Source organism: Clarias gariepinus, chromosome 8, assembly GCF_024256425.1.
Source record: "Clarias gariepinus isolate MV-2021 ecotype Netherlands chromosome 8, CGAR_prim_01v2, whole genome shotgun sequence".
Lineage (NCBI taxonomy): Eukaryota > Metazoa > Chordata > Actinopteri > Siluriformes > Clariidae > Clarias > Clarias gariepinus.
Window position 1 is genome coordinate 19853543 of NC_071107.1, and position 21459 is coordinate 19875001.

General features: G+C 36.3%; 2 protein-coding genes across 5 annotated transcripts in view; one reads left to right on the forward strand and one right to left on the reverse strand.

The window, feature by feature from the left end:
• The window catches only part of gbf1 (golgi brefeldin A resistant guanine nucleotide exchange factor 1), a 61442-nt gene extending 57854 nt beyond the window's left edge, over positions 1 to 3588 (reverse strand). The window contains exons 1-2 of one of the 3 annotated variants that reach the window (XM_053501617.1): positions 3449 to 3588; positions 453 to 555 (exon numbers count right to left, since the gene is read on the reverse strand). In XM_053501617.1, coding sequence (XP_053357592.1) covers positions 453 to 548 — 96 coding nt within the window. In that variant the 5' untranslated portion in view covers positions 549 to 555; positions 3449 to 3588. Of the gene's footprint in view, positions 1 to 452; positions 575 to 3448 lie in introns of those variants that run through there. The other 2 variants (XM_053501618.1, XM_053501621.1) reach the window with 2 other exon arrangements.
• Positions 3589 to 8156: 4568 nt separating this feature from the next.
• On the forward strand, positions 8157 to 20928 carry pitx3 (paired-like homeodomain 3). 2 transcript variants are annotated; one of them, XM_053502364.1, is made up of 4 exons: positions 8157 to 8252; positions 13891 to 14017; positions 16905 to 17110; positions 19575 to 20928. In XM_053502364.1, exons 2-4 carry the CDS (start codon positions 13909 to 13911, stop codon positions 20139 to 20141), a joined length of 882 nt encoding a protein of 293 aa, XP_053358339.1. In that variant the 5' UTR covers positions 8157 to 8252; positions 13891 to 13908; the 3' UTR covers positions 20142 to 20928. The 2 variants fall into 2 exon arrangements, with proteins under 2 accessions (XP_053358339.1, XP_053358340.1); XM_053502365.1 differs by having other exon boundaries at positions 8165 to 8243.
• Positions 20929 to 21459: the final 531 nt, after the last annotated feature.

The following is a 21459-nucleotide window of genomic DNA, read 5'->3' on the forward strand; positions in this document are numbered from 1 at the left end:
TAGTTTAAGCCTAGGGGCCTCTGAATCATTGATGCTTGTGTAGCCTTTTTGAGGACACCACTATGTGTTTAACTGAGCAAACAGGTCTCTGGGCTTCTTGTTTTTATCCAAAAACATTAGGACAGAATCTGTTTTTAACTTACTATGGATAGCTAAATAATTCAATAAGCTAGCTAGCTTACATATATCAGAGGATGGAATTAATAAAAGAAATATGTAAAAAGCCAAAATGTCATGATCACAGTTAAACTCATTAAATGTGCATCCCTAAATCTTGTGTCTCATTTACTCCACTTTAAAAATTTGGATACAAATGATTTACTGTTTACTAAAAAGTGGTGTACTGGCTCTTCCTTGTATGTCCTTGTATCTATCAAATGTGCTGTCTGTCTCTTGTGAAACTTAAAACAAATTAAAAATGAGGTAAACACAGAAATACACAGATACTTTACCAGCGTTGTGTGTGTACTATATCTGGAGTTTCTCTTGATAGCGCCAACCACTGTTGCTATCTCTCCATGAATGATGTATATATTCTTGTCCACCATTGTGAATCTGAAGATAAAACAGGAAAATGAAGTTAGGCCATGCACTGATCATTAAAATTGTGACAGAAAGGTGTGTTTAACAAAGATTTAAACTGATTTCATATTTCTGTCTGCATGAAGGTGATGCAGTGACACTTGTACTGTACATCCCTCATTTGTTCATCATACACAATATCAGAATAACTAGAGAGCTCCGAATTAGTCTTATGGTGCTAGACTGACGGCTGAGACAGAGATTCCTTAATCCAGCACTATTCTCTTCAGAGTCTGTCTACTGAAATGTCATGCACATAATTTAAAAAAATGTATAACATAAATCAAAAGATGAATAAAAAACAAACAAACAAGAGAACAGAGACAAGTCTGCCGTATTACTAAAGCTAGTGTTCACGAGGCTGATGGTCCTAAACTGCAGTTTCCTGACAATCTTGTAGTAAAAATAATGCAACTAGCGATCATAACTCATTCCCAAATTCTGACCAAGAAAAAACACGGAAACCACCACTTTAACTGGCATGACCTCGATTGTGAAACTGCTTTAATACAAGAGTTCCACAAGCACCGTTTATTGTCAACAGATTATGACCCATTTCTTAATTTAACCAGTTATTTTGCTTCAGCAACACAAAAAAAAATCCTTCTACATTAGGCACTCAAAATAAAATAATTACATTACGCGTTTGTTGTGACAAATAATCAATTACAAAATTTAAAAGCACCACTTTAGGCAACACTAAAACTTAATAGACAGGGACAGTGTGCTTTAGACTAAGGGGCAAGTTCCTGTATATTATTATGCAATAAGTGTGTCCAATCCTATTTAATCAACACACTAATTTCTAATTTCACAGTAGGATGCAATGACGTATTAAAAGTACACAACTGAACTAGGACCATTTCACAAAGCCGATTCATATACAAAATCTTCTATTAAACTGAAGGCTTCTGAAAGAGTCAGCCTAATATCTGAAGCTGGTTGGTCACAAGAAACATTTACGAATTACTTACAAAGCATAGGTCTTAATAACTGATAACATTAGTCACAAATGAAAACTAATAACTAGGCACAAGTTTACGACATTCTGGCACAGATTGTTGTTACATATAGTGTGTCTACCGGTCATTACAGTGTAACAACGTCCTATGTCACTATGTTGTAAACATGTGTGTGCTTATCTGTTATTGTGACAGATGTTATCAGTTATTGTGACTTACGTCTTTTTGAAAGTGATAACTTTTACTTTCATTTTTTGTCACAGTGATTCGGCAACCCTGGATTCAACCTGATCCAACAAAAATAAAAAAAAAATAAAAAAATAAAACAAAAAGCAAACATACAAATGTCTAACAATTGATCTTGCCTAAAAATATAAAATTTTCCGATTGTGGGTTTGTCTGAACGGAGCCATGACAGAGAGCTAGAAAGCTGTCGATTTCTTAGACCTTTAAGCCGAAAGGCAATTTTATGTAACCCTGATAAATGGAGAGTGAAAAGTTCAAGAAAGTAACCATATTATTGATCCTAGCATTGCAGAACAAACTTAAAAGTATACACTATCGACAATAAATGGTCTGTGAGTGTGGAGCTTGCATGCTCTCCTCTTGCTTGGTGGGTTCCTCTGGATATTCCGGGCATTGGTAACTTAGTGATAGGTTTCTCTCCTGCCAAGCGTAAGCCCTGGGTTTAATTCCCACCCAATGCTCATACCAGAGAAACATGGGCTGAGTTGTGTGTGGATCGGATGAACCACTGTGGCAACCCCTCGATGGAAGCAGCCAAAAGACTGACAACACTGGTTTCCTTCTACAGTCCAAAGACATGTAGATGAACTTGACCGTCATTCCCAAAGTGCATGTGTGTGTGTGTGTGTCCTGTGCTGGATTGGTGTCCCGTCCATGGTGTACCATGCCTTGTGCACAAAGTCTCCTGGGGAAGCCTCCACCCTGCTTCCCTCCCTGTACCGGATAAACGGTACAGAAAATGACTGAATGAATGAATAAATGAGCGAAATATTAATAATGGATTCTTCTCATTGCTTTATTTGCACCATTAAGGGTAAATCTTAAGTAAGCTTAACATGTAAATTTCACCTGCAAACCTCGAAACAGGACACCTTTACAGTGATTATGATTGTAGTAATGGCCCTTGAAGACCAGAGATGTGCTTTACTCAAAAAACTAAATAAAAAAACGAAAAGAAAAGGTAAAGAAATAAATGATACACTCTCGACATTACCAGAGAAAAGTAAAAAATACATTTCTGTACCGTTATTTAAACTAATAAGCCCCTTTATTTCAAGAGCTCCGCATAGGGTTTGGGCTGTCAGTCCATTGCTAGTCAGTTCTACAGCTTTACAATGACGGGCTAAGAAAGATGTCAGTGATAAGATTCTCCAATGCTAACAGAAAGTTAAGTCAGTTAGCTGCAGCTCAGCTTAGCCTGTTCTGACAGCTGAAACACACAGCTCTGTACAAACAAGTCTACTCAACGTCTTCAGGAGCACAAACATCCTTTATACATTTAAACGGTCCCTTAATAAATCTACATGCTGGGAGGATATAAATTCAACATTTTATCCTGAAAGATTCCATCCTAGCTCAATACCCATAGCCAGTTAGCATGCTAGGTGTTTAGCTGTGGTAACGACTTAATCAAAAATCTCCTTAACAGTGTACGGACAGTACAGAATCTCTTATTTACCTAAAGGACACACGGTTTCCATCAGCCATGTCCATCTCTAACTGTTAAACCAGACAAAAACACATTACCTGTACAGATGCGAATCCAAAATGGCGTTTAGTGGCTAGCAAGCTAACCAGGCAACTGCCTGATGAATACAAATGTACAATGTTTGTTGCTGCGACGCACATTAAAGTAATGACACTAAACACGGTCTTACATTTAAGCAGGTTCACGTCATGCCCAGGTTATTCCTCTCTGTTTGAAGCTGGAACGTTATTTAACGTCGCTATGCTTAGCAAGCCGGCAACAGTAAACTCGCGCGAGTAAACTTACTGACGTGGAAAAGCGTGAAATGCACACTAGCTTGATGTTTTCATTTGACATGACCCCCTTTTCAGCCAATTGCATGCACCGGATCTTTCCTAACAGACATTTATAACAAAGCGTTTAAACATGTATATTCCAAAAGAATATATATAAATGAGTAAAACCCGTGATAACATAAATGTTTCGTACGTTAATGAAGCAATAAGAGTGAAGTGTTTTATTTGACAAATTTAAGGCGGTTCTACACGCTGCCATGGCAGCCATCAGGTTCGGTTGAACGTCAATGACGGACTGGGTCGTAGCGGGGACTCGATCTGACGTCACGCGTAGGTTCTTGTCGGTGGCTGTTGAGTGGTAAAGAAAGAAAACAGGATATGACTGGGATGCTTCGAATTATTATTATTATTTATTATTATTATTTTGTATTTTACACAAAGTAATGGAGACAAAGATGATGTATATTTAATCCAGGGGTTTATGTTATGGTATATTTTGTCTATGACAAGATCCATAAAAAAAATTTAATCAAGCTGCACCAGTCAAAAGGAAACACCTCACGTTTTTTTTTCTATTTTATTTTATATTCTATATTTTTTTCAACATTTTTACAATAACTCTGAAGACATCCAAACTGTTATTATGTATCACACAAAAGGTGTACAACAAAATATATAAAATATAATTATGTATACAACATATAAAATAAAATATGGGAAAGGTTTATATTTTAGATTGTCCAAAGCCATTAAACGCTATGACGAAGCTGGCTCTTATGAGGACTGTCCCAGGAAAGGAAGACCAGAAGCTACCTCTGCTGCAGAGGATAATTTTATTAGAATGACCAGCCTTAGAAATCACCAATTTACAGGATCTCAGATTAAAGCCCACATGAATGCTTCTCGAAGTTAAAGACATATTAGTACTCAGTAAAACGAAACAACGTTCCTCCAGGACCAAGGTGCTACATACATGCAACAACATAAATTAACAACCAGCTAGCTAACTCACTCACTCACTCATCTTCTATACCGCCTTATCCTGTATTCAGGGTCGCGGGGACCTGGAGTCTATCCCAGGAGGCTTAGGGCACAAGGCGGGGTACACCCTGGACAGGGCACACAGACATAGACACACTCATTCACACACTATGGCCAATTTGAGAACACCAATTAACCTAACCTACATGTCTTTGGACTGTGGGAGGAAACCAGAGTAAACCCACCAAGCACGAGGAGAACATGCAAACATGCACAGACAGGAATCGAGTCTGGCCGGGAATCAAACCCGCACCCTGGAGGTGCAAGGCGACAGTGCTAACCACTACACCACCATACCGCCCAGCTAGCTAACTAAGAAACCGAATTAGCTGACTAGCTCAGATATGACAAATAAAAAAAATAATTTAAGTTAACCTAAAACTACTTTTATACAAAAAAGAGACAACAATAGACAACATACAACAAAGTACACGTGCACATGTACATTTAAACATTCATTCACACAGGGGAAATAAAATTTAGTCAATCTACATACTGGAGTGATTATGGGATGTCATAAAAAAAAAAACACACACACACACACACACACACACACACACAAACCCAAAGTGACAATGGGAGAACATGCAGAGCAACTCCACATAGACATTAATGTGAGTTTAGGATCAAAGTGGGGGCACTGGGAGATATACACCACTTAATTAATATATATCATAAACAACCTTTATTATATGGCCAAAAGGAACTGACACTTATACCCATATGTGCACTTTCCAGAAGCATGAACAAGGACTTGGTACCCGCTTGGTTTTAATTTAGCCTCCATTACTCAGGGAGGGCCTTTTTAACTATATTTTGGGCCATGGCAGCATAGATTTGTGTTAATTCAGTCAGCATTAGTACAGTATAAGTGAGGTCAAACTCTGATGTGAACAGTCAGCATCAGACCAATCAGGTTCTACAAATCATGCAAATCATGGCCACTCACTCATCGTCTATACCACTTTATACTATCCCAGGAGACTTAGGGCATGAGGCAGGGTACACCCAGGACAGAGTGCCAATCTATCACAGTGCACACATACACACACTACCACTCTCATTGACACACAACTGGCAATTTGGAAAAGCCAATTAACCTAATCTGTATGTCCTTTTTTTAACTGTGGAAGAAAACCAGAGGGCCCAAAGGAAGCCCACCAAACACGGGGAGAACATGCAAACTTCGTACACACAGACCCAAGGTGGGAATAAAACCTGAAACGTAAAGGTGTAAAGCAACAGTGCTTATCACTATGCCACCATGCCGCCGGGAAAAGGGAATCGTTATGTTAAAACAGTTTTGGAAATTTTTAGTTCCAGTGAAGAAAATCCTAATGCTACACTTCTTAATACAATGCTTAAACATTCTACACAACTTTGTGCCAAAAACTTTTTGGCAATGGTCTGGGGAAGCCCACATATGGGTGTGATCGTTGGTAACCACATACTACATTTAGTGTATATAAAGCATTTTAGGTTTAGGCTTGGGTACTGCACAATTAAATTCAGTAGACAAAATTAATTATTATTTCAAACAATTTGACAAAGAATTGGTTGTGGGAACATACATGTTTGTAGTCTATTTTCCACCAAAGTAACTATCTATGGCCAATCAACCAGTCCTAAAATTCTGACACAGGCACTCAGGATTATGGATAAATATGTGCTGTTTATCAGGAGATTTTCCAGGAAACCCAGTAATGGATTTTTTATTTTTGTATACTCAAAAGGATTATCCAAATTTAACCAGCTAAAACACAAATTTTTATTGACAAATTGTACTTAATTATTTAATCAATATTACTCATACCAAGCAGAATTATTGTAAATGAATGCCTTCAATTAATTCATTAATTTTCAATACCACTTGTTCTGTATAGGGTCTCAGGGAGCCTTAGAGACTTTGGGCCACTCTAAACACTCACAGACCCGCTTGGTAAATGTGCCAGTTTAAAGTACTAAACACTATGACACTGTGTTCCCCCTTTTTATAATTAATGAAGTAGAAAAGTTTTGGTAATGATGTTAATTATAAAATTTTAGGGCACAGAAGTTAAATTTGTAAATTAAAAAAATGTAAAAAAAAAATAAAATAAAAAAAAATCTATTTGAATTTTCCATAACATAATCTGTATAGTTTTGCAATAATTACACCCACTTGCAAACGTATTAGGATCACCTGAACACCTGTGGTGAGCAAAAGAGCATCTCAGAATACATAACACATCAAACCTTGAGGCAGGTGGGCTACAGCAGCAATAGACTGCATTGAGTTCCACTCCTGTCAGCCAAGGTTGCATTGGGCACAGAGCCAATAAAACTGGACAGCTGAAGAATGGGGAAAAAAACTACTAGCAAGGGATTCCTGAACAATTTTTTTAAACAAAAAAGTCCTTAAAAACACAGCTTAGGAAAAGCTATTTTTGCATACAGAAAGATTTTGAACAAAGATAATTATTGGGTAAAAGGAAGAACTTCACATGGCCTGTGGTAGTCCTTTATAACTGAAAAATTAATCCCAACTAAGAGCAATTTACCACAATTGAGATGTCATGTCAATGCTTGTAAAAATACATACAATTCTTGAAATGACTTTAATGTCTGAATAAAATGCAAATGAGAATTTGCAAGGAGAACATGCATTAAAGCCATGCCCCTACTAATCCCTTTGGTAAGTGAGAACCATTCATTGCACAGTATGTATGAGAACTTTCTTTTACAATATTAAGGCCTAAATGTCTGGAGGCTTTCTTGGTTCTACCAATAAACTGAAGATTCCCACATGTTCCTACATGTTCAGACTGCACAGAGTCTTACATTCTACATGGACAATTTTATTATTATTTTTTTATGTTTTACAATTTTTTATACTCAAAAGCCACACAATTTATAAGATACTCAAAGGGCTTTTTAAAATTGTGGTGCCTGAACAATGTTATGTGTAAAAGGCCTTGCATGTCCTATGACTGATCTTTTTGTGTTGTCTACCCAAACCTTCTGGCTGAGAACCAGGACTTTTGGAGAGGAGAATAACCTGAATTACTTCAAGTAACTCTTTAAAAAAAAATAGGCAGTTGAATGTCTGGGACGGGCAGGTTTTATCTCTTAACAGGAAACAAATGATAGGAAGATTTGACAGTTTTGACCTTGTCGGGAGATTTGGTTGGGAAATTGATGATTTTTTTGTGTGTGTTTTTATTAGGTTTTTTTTTTTGACAAGGGTGTTTATTGTTTTGGGGGGGAAAAAGGTATAAAGGATGTCTTTAAGTGATAAGTATAGGCATAGCATAACTTTAGCTACTGTAGCAAGCGAGTGGAAACACCACACAAAGAAATTACAAACGTGTGTGTGTGTGTGTGTGAGAGAGAGAGAGAGAGAGAGAGAGGTGGGCAGTCCTTGCTGCTGTGGACCTGTCGCACAGGGTGTAACATAAAGTCAGTCCCTCTCTGCGTGTGGGGATCGAGCCTTCACTTTTTCCAGCACCCTTTATGAAAGACCAACGTGAGATCAGGAAACGTGGGCTTTCTCATCTTTCTTTGCAGTCCAGGAAACTTTCTACATGACGGTTGATCGGTACATCATTTCAGGACAGCAGCTCAACCGCAGCCAAGTTGCTTTTTTCGGGAATTACTTCCACCAAAGAGGTATTTAACGTAAGTCAAAAACTACATTCTCCGTAAAACTGTGCAGTGATAGACAACGAATGCTTTTAAACACCTAGAGCTCTGTGTGTCTTACACACGAAGCGTTTACATTCGCCGCCGTAAGCCCTGGCAGCGCATCTAGCTGCATGTGATGTGGAGCTTGGCTTGAGCAAGGAAGATAAACAGCATGCCTTTACCGTCGCAGTGAAGCAGTCCTACTGACCCAGGGCCTGAATGATTATAAAGAGATACAATCACGATGCAGTAAATGTGTCGCTCAGCCTAACCAATTGACTCCATTTCATTTGTATATCTTTTTAAAGAATGACATTAAAGCGTTTAAACCGAGATATCGGCTATATCCAAACTTGTTAAAGTCAGGATGCTGCAGAACAGATGTTAGTCTAATAATTGCGACTACATCGCCTATACAGTCGGGGTGACCTGAATTTGATTTTGAAATTTAAAACCCTAATAAATACATGTTTGTCTTTTGACCATCTTTTGGCCCACAGTTTAATGTGAACGTTTATTATCCGGTATTTCTGTCATAATAGTTACCCGCCGATCCAGATAACGCACGAGCGGGAGACTATAGTGCCGGCCCAGTTTCCACTTACATCTGGCGCACACGTCTGGATCTGCCAGTCAGGATACAGACATAACCCCATCTAGAAGAAATCGTGTCTTAGCAATGATATGGCTCAGAATTTAGTGTGAGCACTTTTCCCCCCATCGTTAATATCCCACACATCAGATTGTATTTGAATCATTTTGGACAGAAGCTGCAACAGGTCAGTCATTCACTGACACTGACATTACTCACCTTTACGTGCCTAAACTCAGCCATGTGCGACCCCAGGTCGTCTGCTGTATGGGAGATAATAATTACATTATACTTTCTACCCTTAACAATGCATTTATAGACGACAATAATCTAATAATCTTATGCTCTAGTCTTATTTCCGCGTAGTCTACTTACTAAATTAAACATTAGAGCAAAACAATAGGCTATATCTTAACAACAATAATAATAACAATAGCTTAGCAATACATTTGTTGAAGAGAAGAATTTAAAGTTTTTGGGATTTTTTTATTCGGACTCCGAAATAGATTAGTTGCACAAACAAATAGGCAAACATAACTGAACAAAATGCAACTCAATATAAACCATCATAATATTAACTTAGTACATTTTAGAGCCTATAGGCTATATGACAGCTGATTTTTTTGCTGAAATAATTTATATGAATTCTTTCAAAAACGGGATATTCATGTTAGATTAAAAACAATAATTTGTAAATTATTTGACACTTTATATCCCAGAACGATGCCTTCATACATCTGCGATGTTTATTGTATAAGTAGAGAATTTGCATACTACTTGGGAGATATAATAAAACACTCTAAGACTCCAGTTCAATGACTGTAAACTACTAGTACCATGTAACCAAATAATGTCTATACCTGCCATCATCTAGATCATGAAAGCGATGGATTTGGGAGAAAAAAATAGTCAGCTTTAATAAACAAACTTTTAGTAAAAGCCACATCTGGTTGAGTTTTAATGGAGTATATAGTCGGAGTAGGTTGTAAATCTGGACATACTACGCATCGCGCCTGTTTGAGCTTTCACGCGAGGGTTAAGCGACCTCGTGGACATTATCATGCGTGACGTAATGAATAAATCCCTGTCAGCTCAGGCTCAGCTGTGGCCCATCAGTTTTCCCTGGGCTGGGATGGGCTTCTCACCGGTCTACCGCACACTTAGCATTGTAATCTCTAGATTTTTGGGTACATTATTAATTAATTCACTATTAAGAACAATTTTACATCTAAGCTCTCATGGCATTTGTTGCACGATCCTCACAGTAGAACCAATACAATAATACAATAAATATATTTATATATAATTTTTTTAAGGCTAGAAAACATGACCTGAGTTTCAAGTTCAAATTCAATTGTAAGGATGCAATAATCTAATTATTTATTATAGATTATATTTTACTACCAGTCTGAGTTTTTTCCTCATTAAAAAGTATCCGCATTTTCACTGTTTTGATATGTTTTGTTTTGGGGGATGTGATGTTTAACGTCCCTACAGCAAAAACATCTGTATCCCAGCACAAAGATTAAAACTGCTTGAATAAACATTGGCAGTGTTATATTGCTAGCTGTGCATCTCTCAGTTCTGGGATATGTAGAGCTGCAGCTTTAACACACAGGCAAATGCAAATGGATGTTAGGAGGGTGGAAATTAACATCTACAAACATTGGGTAGAAATTCCATCTGCCGCCGGCTCGAGTGGGCCCTTAATAAGTTCTCAGACAGCAAAGTGACACACATCTTAATCAACTCTTAATCCAGAGAATTAATTCTGGACGCGTTTATGAATAATTCCCAGCCTAATAATGCTGCCAGTGGAAATGTGCTTAGTCTGCCTTGGTCTAACCAACAGATGGACTCAACAATCTGCAGAAAAATTAGAGGATTTTCCTATCTATTATCTTCTCTGCCCTAATAGCTATTTTTAACGAGATCGCAATATATATATCGCGTATGTTAACTTCTCCGTTAATATATGGATCAAATATTCTTCGTTGAGCTGCATGTACTAAACCATGTTAAGAGCCCGACGGCTGGACGTAGGCTACTGGTTTAACTTCTGGTTTTTCTTCTTTTTTATAGAACCAAACATGCGCTAAAAAAAAACGATTCATGTGAACCAATGTTTTGCTTATGCAAATTATTGTCAAAATACGCGCTGAAAAGTCGGGAAAGAAAAGCACGAGTACTTCATGTAAATTCTTGGGTTGTTCCTCCTTTCGAATCCTTAAAGGTACTGTACTGGATATTAATCTACAGGAAATACAGTTATTATCGGCAGGTAAAACTTAGCGTGAAATGTGCACAAGGCCAACTCAGTGCAAACCATAACGATTATACTAATAAAACTGTTCTGCTACCGAATACCGAATGGCGGTGCTGAATATAATGTTGCCTATAAAGTGCTTGGAGGTCGGAGTGTCAGAGCTTGGAGCATCTTAGTCAGAATATTTATTTAATGTGGAGACAGCGTCATCATACAAGCATTTAAATTATGAAACTAACTAACTAACTACATATGTATATAATTTTATTATTATTATTATTATTATTATTATTATTATTATTATTATATAACGCATCTCTTTTCGAAAAGTCATATTAACTTGATAGTTTGTTTAATTCTGTAACAATTCAGTATATCGAGTTGAATGTTTTGTCTTCACCGGAGGAGGTCCATGACATCTTGTTCCGTCAAAATAACGAAAGTAATCAAACATATTACATATGACATGCAATTCAATCCCTCAAGCTCTGCGTTTAAACAAACCCCAAATCCCTATTCATTCAATTCTTATCAGTCATCGAATTCCCGTTTTGTTTTTTTTATGCCTTGTTGGAACTGAGGCATTGTAATATTTTACCGACAAAATGAAATACTCTTATATATTGTTATCCTTACTGTAATAAACAGTGAGTCTCAAAACCGCAGTGTAAGATTATAATAGGTACCTCCTGATAGTTTTTTGTTGTTGAGGTTTTGAGGTTTTGAGGTTTTAGTCTCAGAGGTTGGCACTTGTTTCAAGAGATTTTTCTCGTTACACACACATCAGTCAATGCTTTACAAGAGCAAAACATATTCTATTACAATGGCACCTCAGAATGAGGCGAGGACATGCTGTCCGTGCACACCGTTTAATAAAAAGATGAAGTTGAACACATACTACAGACAATATTAAGTACAGAGTGATTATCAGCGCATGAGTGTTGTGCATTCCAGAATTAACCTTAACACAATACATTTCCTAAATAAATTATAAAAACTGAAAATATATTTTTTAATTTAATATTTTAAATACATATGTAGGCATTAGACGAATAGCATATTTTATGGATGAATAAAAAATAAACGTATTAGTAAATTAACAAATATTTACGTAAATAATAACGATTAAATCATTATATGATTTGCCGAAATTCTTTACATGTTACGTATATATTTGGCGCTATGACTAATAATAATAATAATAATAATAATAATAATAATAATTGCCTAATAATAATAATTTAGTTTTCCTTGTCTGTAACGTTTCATCTCTGTTAGTATCCCGTTGTTCCACAGTTTTCCTTACAAAACGTAATCATATAAATATCAAAATTATCTACACAAGTGCCATTAATTTATTATTATATTATTTTATATTGGCTTCTTCTCGTCTAAAAAGAAGACATTCGACGAGGGGTATGGTTAGCTTAGTTCTGCATTGCCTTTTGTGCATAATGATGCTGGCTTTCTCTGCAGTATGCACACAGGTCTAAATGAGCATATTCTATACATCATGATCATTCAATATGATCAAACTGCATTTAGCAGTGGTGCATATTATACATACGCTTGATTTTTTTTTTTAAGTGCATCATCATGTAATCCTTTTGGAAGTGCACTTTATTAGTCGGTTTTTAGGAAAAAGCTTTATCTGGATATTACATTTTTACAGATTAACCGATATTTTATACAGCTTTCCAATTTAAAGACTAAAATAGAATGATCTGGATCGATCTCTTGCTCTTTTCCAGGCAGATAAAAGCGCTTTACTCTAAGGGGCTTTATAGATTAATATTGTCTTCCAGTCTCGCTTTTTGGCAGCCTAAAGGCGAACTGAAACATTAGGGCACTTTAGAGGTTAGAGCAGTCTGTGCGTGAAGGGAGTGATTCTCCCATGTGTAAGGTGTTAACTGCTGTTGTATAAATAAACGAGATGTTATTTTATCCTTTATTACGGTGTCATGGATTTGCGCTTCGCAATACAAAATAGTTTTTTTTGACAATAACAAGCATACAATCTTTTCTCGTATAAATATGAAGATTAAGTGTGTTTATTGGTTTGTTGGTGTTGTTTGATCATGGCAGAGTTTCCAAAAAAGGAATAGAACTTGTTAAAAAGTAGAGTGAGCATCACATTGAACCCTCTCTCTCTCTCTCTCTCTCTCTCCGTATTTCAAATGGACCGAAATTATTATTGCTTTTGTTTTTTTCTCAAAGAATATTATATACAGTTATAATAAAAAATTATTGATTTAATTAGGAGAAAAAGTCCAAAATCTAGGTGTATTAATTTGCTCATGTCGGTTTGTGTGTATAATCACGACTTAAGCCTTTATGCCTTAATTAATAAAGATATTTCACAGTCTGGAACTGTTACTATTATCTAACAAACACTCGATTGTAAATTGTCAGCAGATTTAGACAATATATATGGAATACTCTCAGCCTAGACTACATATTATTTAAATGAAATTGCCTGAACTTCTAAAAATACGCGCTAGTAAAGACCTGCACTTTGGTAACCGGCTAAAAAGATTAGGGAAAATAGGCTACTTGAAATGTTAGGGTTTTTTCCCCCAATGAAATTGAAGTCCTGACAAGCTTATTTGTGGGAAATCGAATAAAACATCCCTTGCGTGTTTAACCAGGTTATTTAATGGAAGTGAATTCATTGCGCTAGTGAATATGATCTATTTAAAATGCGTTTTATTTAGTGAAATAATTACTCCTAGAAGTAGTCATTGAATGTATGTGTGTTTTGTGGTGTGTTGCAGAGCCTGTGGGTCGGGGGGATGGAGTTTAATCTGCTGGCGGACACCGAGGCCCGCAGCCCCGCACTGTCTCTGTCCGACTCCGGCACTCCGCAGCACGACGCGGCGTGTAAAGGCCAGGACAACAGCGGTTAGTCAACTGGAGCTGAAATGTTCACACTAACACCGGGTCTAAGGCTAATGTTATGCTGCAAATGTCAAATTTATTAATCCAAGATCTGTGCGCCCAAAACTGCAAAGGCCTACTAAAGCACTACAATAAAGACAATTAAGCAATTACATTTACAACACCTTTTCAAGTTCTATTAATCTTAGTGTATGTTTACAAACAAGTCGATTTATTTCCAAATAAAGTTACATTTTATTAAACAAAAAACAGATAAAAAGATTGTGTTCATTTCTCCTATGTATGGAGATTTTCCGAACACCAGAGAAAGGCAATTTAGGGCGCGCGCGTGCACATCCACAGACACACATTTACTGCCATACAGACCTAATAATATGCCACATATTTGGATGAACTTTGGCACTATGCGTTTTTAGACGTCGCTATTTCAGGGTTGGTTTGAAGTAGACGGTGGTAAACCAGGATTTTCTTTGACACTTTACATATCCAATGAAAACACAGAAATAGCCTTAGCTTATTAAATCCGACTGTTTAAGTCCATGATGTTAATGACCTAAAGAAACAAAGGTTTTAGGTTTTTATTTTGAATTTTCTTCTCCCTTTGTGGGATAAGTGTCTTATTTCTCAAACAAGCCCAGGGCTATTGTGCACTTGCAAATCAACTTTCTGCACTGTGATTTACTGATGATTGGCTGATGTGAGATTAACCCATTATATCTTCAAAGGCTATGTATTATAGAAATAAGGAGCACATGTTGGAATTCACAAGAGAACAAAATGTGTATATTTTATCATGTGTGTCATTAACCTGATGTTTGTACTACATCTAGGCTTAAATTAGGTACGAACATATGGTTAATGACACTTTTTCTGTTACTTGTGAATTCCAACCTGGGCTCTATGTTTTTATATTGCATAGCCTTTAAATATATTATGGGTTACTTAGATAAGAGACTTTGCTCACCCTGTATAGCCTTTTCATTTTCATTAGTAGTTCATTAGATTTGAAGTCAAGTTTTTAAATTGGGATTTGTGTTTTATGTAGGATAATGTTGCGAGGTTTGGTTTAAATGGTGCAAATCCAAAAAGTGTTCTGTGAAATATAGTGGTTTATATCTACAAAGCCCTTGAGAGTAGCATAACAATACAGCATTTCAATCTTAACTTTAATTTTGGTTTAGATCTGTGATTTTTTTTTAAAACAGAAGCAGGTTCAAAATTTTGTTTCTTATAACACTCAATAATAACAAACACTTTATTCTCTATTTTTACTAACCCTGCATCAGCACATATGCTTCAATAACAGCTAAAGCACATATTATATTATCATGTTTTATTTCCAATAATTTCCATAAAGAAAGGGTAGACTCCATGACAACAATGAACCAAAGTAAGGTTGAGAATATTTTTACAGTAAGCAATGCAAGTTCATGTTTAAAGGGAAACATATTATGACAGTTAATTTAGGCAATTTTCATTTAAAATAATAATGAAAAACTAAAGAAATGATACATAGTAAACAGACAGTACATATAAAAAATACTGACAGTTATTGTGATTAATACATTAAAGCAAAAGTTAGTCACAAACATGAGAACTAATAAGAACAGAAGAAACAATCTGAAAAAGTGGGCAATATCAATTATTAGAATTAATTTTAATATTAATTAAAAATATTTTTTTTATGTATTTTGTTGAAAGTTATCTTATTTAGTTATATTTATTTTGTAATTTCTTATCTTGCTGTGTAGCAGAGACAGACATATTTGTTATGTCTGAAAAGTTCAAATGACATTACACTTCAGCAACAGATAATCACCATATATACAGTACATCTGGAAATATGTTGATCACCCCTAAATGTCCCTCTGGTCATTCTCTCAAGTCATTCATTGGCTTGCTTTAAAACAGGTCATGAATAAATTTGCATCCCACAGTGCTCATATAAAACCACTCAGAGTGTTTTTTAAAAGGGTTGTGTTTTTTATTTTATCATTAAGTGAGAGATTTAAACCTACCCTTATGGGACATATATTCACTAATGTTATAATCTGAAGGACAGCCAACGAGTTGATACATTTTTATTTAATTGGAGCCAGTCAAGAGATGCGGCACACACATAAATCCTACTACAGAGCTTTGTGATGCCAACAAACCAACAGGCTTGCAATGAAATGATTAGACATTTTCCTCATAACAAAAAGAAATCAGTGTAAATTAATCAGAAAGAACATATCATAACCCTGTATTGTAGAGCTGCAGGTTTAAGAAGTCATAAATCTTAATTATTGCATGCCTGTGTGTGTGTGTGTGTGTGTGTGTGTGTGTGTGTGTGTGTGAATTCTTGTGACCAGGTCCGTTAAGTAAAAACCAAATTCAAATATTAAAACTGTGTTTGAATAAGGAGCTATTTTAAGTACTTTGAAAGGGTTTTATTTATAACAATGCACAAAGATGTGTTGAAAAATTCATACTGATTTATTGAGAATCATGGTATGTTTTGGAAGCTTGCTGATTTAGAAATGCTCCTGTAGTTAAGCCCATGCCAAACAGCTCCAAACCTGCCCTGTCACTAATGCCTGATCCAGGGATTATGTGGCCAGCTAATTTAGCTCCTTCTGTGAGGTCTTCAATTTGCAGAACTGCTCTGGTGAGGGAGGATTTTCCCCAGACATAACAAATGCTGTTTGGTCTTGCTGTTTACTTTGCTTTGTGTCACTCTTTATTCTTGGTGGGTAACGTTTCAAGAAAAGACAATTTTCCCATGCATCATTTTTTTTCCCATGCAAAAATTTATTTGTCACTAGCGTTAATAAAAAAGAAGTTTGTAATCACAAAATGGTGCAAAAACAATGTGAATTTCTGTAATATGTTTATTTTTCAAATGCAGACACAGAGAAGTCGCATCAAAATCAGACAGATGAATCAAACCCCGAAGATGGCTCATTAAAGAAGAAACAGCGCAGGCAGAGGACACATTTCACCAGCCAGCAGCTACAGGAACTGGAGGCAACCTTCCAAAGAAACCGTTATCCAGACATGAGCACACGAGAGGAAATCGCCGTATGGACAAATCTCACAGAAGCACGAGTGAGGGTATGTGTCTAGTGCAGAAACTGAGCACCACTTAGTAACTCTTACAGCTGCTTTATGATATGAAGAGTATTCATTGTTCACAGAATTGTTTGTGCTTTGTGATCAAAAATGTAGTGAAAATCTACATTTACTCAGAAACTATTATATCACTAAAGAGAAGATTTGGAAAATGTTATTCTCAAAGCTTGCTGTTAATTTGTTAATTTACTGTTTCATAATTTAGAATTTTTAATTGTCATGTTATATGTCATATACATTTACATATAATTATACAATAATTAAATGCCAAAGTGATCAGGTAACAGTTCAGGCACTTATTTAGGTAATCAGAAATGTAATTGTAACAAAATATGTGAGATAATACAAATGGTATATAGCACACGTTTATTAGACACATATTGCTCATATGCAAATTCGGTGCCTATCCCCTCAAATCTGAGCCCGCACTTTTTAGTTATTGCAGTGTAGTAGAGAATAAAGCAGGTGGGCTGCCTGCCTGATGGATGACAGCACATTCATTGGCTTCATGCCTGCCCGACATCTAAAGGATCAAATTCATGGTGGACAGAGGAAAGGTCACATAGCATGCAATCTTGGCTATTTTGAAAGAACAACAGGGATGGCGCTGTCCCTGTCCTAATGTCTATCAGTGGCCTCCTGAACCCTGTATGTGTTCCACTAATCCTAGCAGGACATTCACTCCTGCAACATATTCTGAATGCTTCTTCTGTCATGTTGATTTATGCAATTGAATGACTATGTGTTCCTAATACACTGTCCAAGCCTAAATTATGACCCTGACCTGAAGCCAAGCTGACCTGGACTCCCTTTAAAACCACAATGATGAAGAGGGATTTTTTTCTTTTCAGGAAAATCCCTGTCATGTTACTATTACTGTTCACTTGAGATCTTATGGAAAGTTTCATCACAATATAATAAAAATATCTCAACTATACTATATGCATATTTTTTTTTAATATCTTTTATGCTTATTATCATTTTAGGCTCCTGAGAATAAAAATATAGAAATCTATTGTTATGACAAATAACTATATACTGATGATTCAGTAAATCATGAAACAGCTGAGAACCTAAATTAAGACTAGAGAAACCCTGGCGATTTAGATAGCATTTGATATTCAGTTATTTCTGCGAAGCCTTAAACACCATTGATATCATAGCAAACATGTTTCAAAGAGTAGGGGATTCCACAGCCCTTAAAATAAACTAGTGGTATAATGCAACTATGTGCCATATTATATTTGCCGTCCAAATGAGCTTCTGATTACTATAGCAAGCTTTCCAATGCCACTCAGACAAATATTAAAACACCATATTAATAGATTTGTCATATTCAAGAGTTAACTTTCCTACTTGCTTATTTCAGTATCTGCCAGAGCAAAGATAAAGGTTTAATGTTATCAATAGCCATCTATTAGTGAGAATTAGACAGATTTCGAAATGTTCACTGTTTTATTATGAATAACAAATAGAGTTTTACCCATAAAAATTCCCAAGCAGTTCAGCTTAATGTATGCTTAAGAAAACAGATTTTGAGGAGCTAAATTCAATATTATCTTTTAAAATTAGCAATTAAAACTTTAATCCACCTATAGCCTCTAAAAATAGGACTTTAAATTTGACTAATGTGCAGAGAGATCTCTCCCGACATTTCTCTCAGACATAGCTCATAATAGAAGAATAATTTCGTTTAATTAATCAGCCTCAAAGTGGTTTGAAAATGCAGTGTAGAGCTTGTCCTTCTTTTGATCATTTTCATATGAAATGTTATGTAAATATTCCGTCCTTGATGTATGTATTTTAAGAACTGCCAGATTTATAGTTTTACTGTGGAATTGCCATATTTTTGTCTTCCCATTGTGCAGTAATTTTTGTGTCCATGATACGAGTTAAACATTTTACATAAATTAAATATATGAATGTTGATAGGTAGGGGTGTTTTAATGCAATGGACTAAAACGTGATTGTCTAATTGTGATTAGAATGTACTGAAGTAACAGATGAAATGGTGTATAAGTAAAAAATTGAGTCAGGAAATTAAAATAAAAGGCTGTTTTTTAGTGAATTTGCTTGTTGTTTAGCAGAGTTGTTTTAGTCATTCTAGTGCTATTTATTTATGACATATGTGACATTATGGGTCTTTTTATACTTTATATGTATAAAGTTTTTTATACTGTTTCATTGAAAACCAATGAAACGCATGTAACATTCTTTTTAAATATTGCATTATATTTTGCAGTTGTAGTAATGATTATAATACAGGGTTTGCAAATGTTAGGCTGCCTTAAAAAAAATTATCACACATACCTTGCAATAAAAAATACAATTCACATAAAAATACAGATGATCAAATGTTAATTTTGTGTGTAACATATTGTTCAAATAAAAATGATTGTATATAGCTTGTAGGTTTGATTTTTCTTCTTCTTTGTGTGTTCTTCAGGTATGGTTTAAAAACCGTCGTGCCAAGTGGAGAAAGAGAGAAAGGAACCAACAGGCTGAGCTGTGTAAGAACGGCTTTGGCGCTCAGTTTAATGGACTCATGCAGCCCTATGACGATATGTACTCCGGCTACTCATACAACAACTGGGCCACCAAGAGTTTGGCTAGCAGCCCCCTATCAGCCAAAAGTTTCCCTTTCTTTAACTCTATGAATGTTAGTCCCTTGTCTTCGCAGCCCATGTTCTCTCCACCAAACTCCATCCCCTCCATGAACATGGCATCCTCCATGGTGCCCTCAGCAGTGACAGGGGTGCCAGGATCAGGGCTGAATAACCTGGGCAACTTGAACAATCTTAACAGCCCTACGCTCAACACAGTGTCAGTGTCAGCGGCTACCTGCCCCTATGCCACAACTGCCAGCCCATACATGTACAGAGACACTTGTAACTCCAGCCTGGCTAGTCTCCGGCTCAAAGCCAAACAGCACACCAACTTTGCATACCCTGCTGTGCAAAACCCCGTATCTAACTTGAGCCCATGCCAGTATGCAGTAGATCGGCCAGTATGAATCACTTCTGCTCATATGAAAAAAAATCCCCATCCTGTCCTAAAACCCACTACTGATCTAGACTGCCATTTCATTCTAAGGCATCAAACCAGCAATATGGACTGGATACAAACATGCAACTTTTGAAAATGACTAAGACCTAGGAATAAGGAAATAAACGAGAAATTAACACAAAATGGACCATATATAAAGGACTTGATCGTTACACTTGGCTTTGATCTGGGCAAGTGGATCTCTAAACTTTTTTCTCTCCAGCATGACTAGAGTGAATGACAAAGAAGAGGATTGAAAGCTTTTTATTGCATTGGTTAAAAATAAAGCCTTGCAAGGAAAAGTGTCTAAACTACATTCGCCACAAGCCCACAATGAGGCCCAAGTGTCTGCAACACAGGCAAAAGGATGTACATAATGGCTTTCTGTTTTGTATGTAACAAAAAAAATATCTTTGAAATGTAGTATTTTAAAGAATGATTTAAGCATGTTCCTCAACAGCAAAAACCTGGATAAATGTGGATTTTAAAGGAATTTTAATCTTTGTTGTGAATTCCATTCACCTAGGGTAAGAGGTCGTGTCAAAGGTTGCTGTCAAACAGACGTAGCAATGAATAGTTTGAGAGACAGACAAATAAGTTCAAGAGTAAAAATAAGTTTCAGCTCTGCTTAAACACTGAGCAAGTAACTAAAAAGCCATTGAATATAGTTTTGTGTGGTGTTCTAAAAAGGGAGTCTATGACTGTAAAATATGTATGTAAGAGTGCAGTTGTTGAAAAAAAAACTTTTTTTTGGTGTAGCCTGATTTGTCTCATTAAAATGAAAATAAAGAATTATTTGTTTTAATGCGTAACACCCTGAAAAATATAGGCCTCGGTGAACGTATTAGCGTTCTAAATGACTTATTATCACATCAGAACAACATCTGAGAGAGTGTTCTCTCCTTGTACTTGTCAGCTAATAGCAATCTTCCCTAAGTTCCAGTACAACCCCATACAGCAAGAACGAGGGCAAAATAGAGTGGGAGATGGAAAGATATAGATGTCGCTGGTAACTTGTCACTGATCTGTTTGACCTACATGCTTGTAGAGTCCCCCTCTAGCTGTGAACGGCACATCATCGTGAATACCATGCGATGGGAGGGTGGAGGGGATTCTTGGTGATACGCCTTGTCTCTCAGACGGATCGTGGCCAACATTACGTAAGCACATAAGAGGCATCACTCCAGGGTGCCACGGTGCCCAATCTCCCACTCACAGTCTAACTAAACCTGAGAACCTTCAGCTGTCCACTCAAACATTCCAGTATTTCAGAGCTTTCAATTCAG

Bases quoted from the DNA above. Each gene is read 5' to 3' on its own strand.
- pitx3 (XM_053502364.1), top strand. From the start codon at position 13,909: ATGGAGTTTAATCTGCTGGCGGACACCGAGGCCCGCAGCCCCGCACTG. The intron at 14,018-16,904 runs GTTAGTCAACTG...TTTCAAATGCAG, and splicing joins TAAAGGCCAGGACAACAGCG to ACACAGAGAAGTCGCATCAA. The intron at 17,111-19,574 runs GTATGTGTCTAG...TGTGTTCTTCAG, and splicing joins TCACAGAAGCACGAGTGAGG to GTATGGTTTAAAAACCGTCG.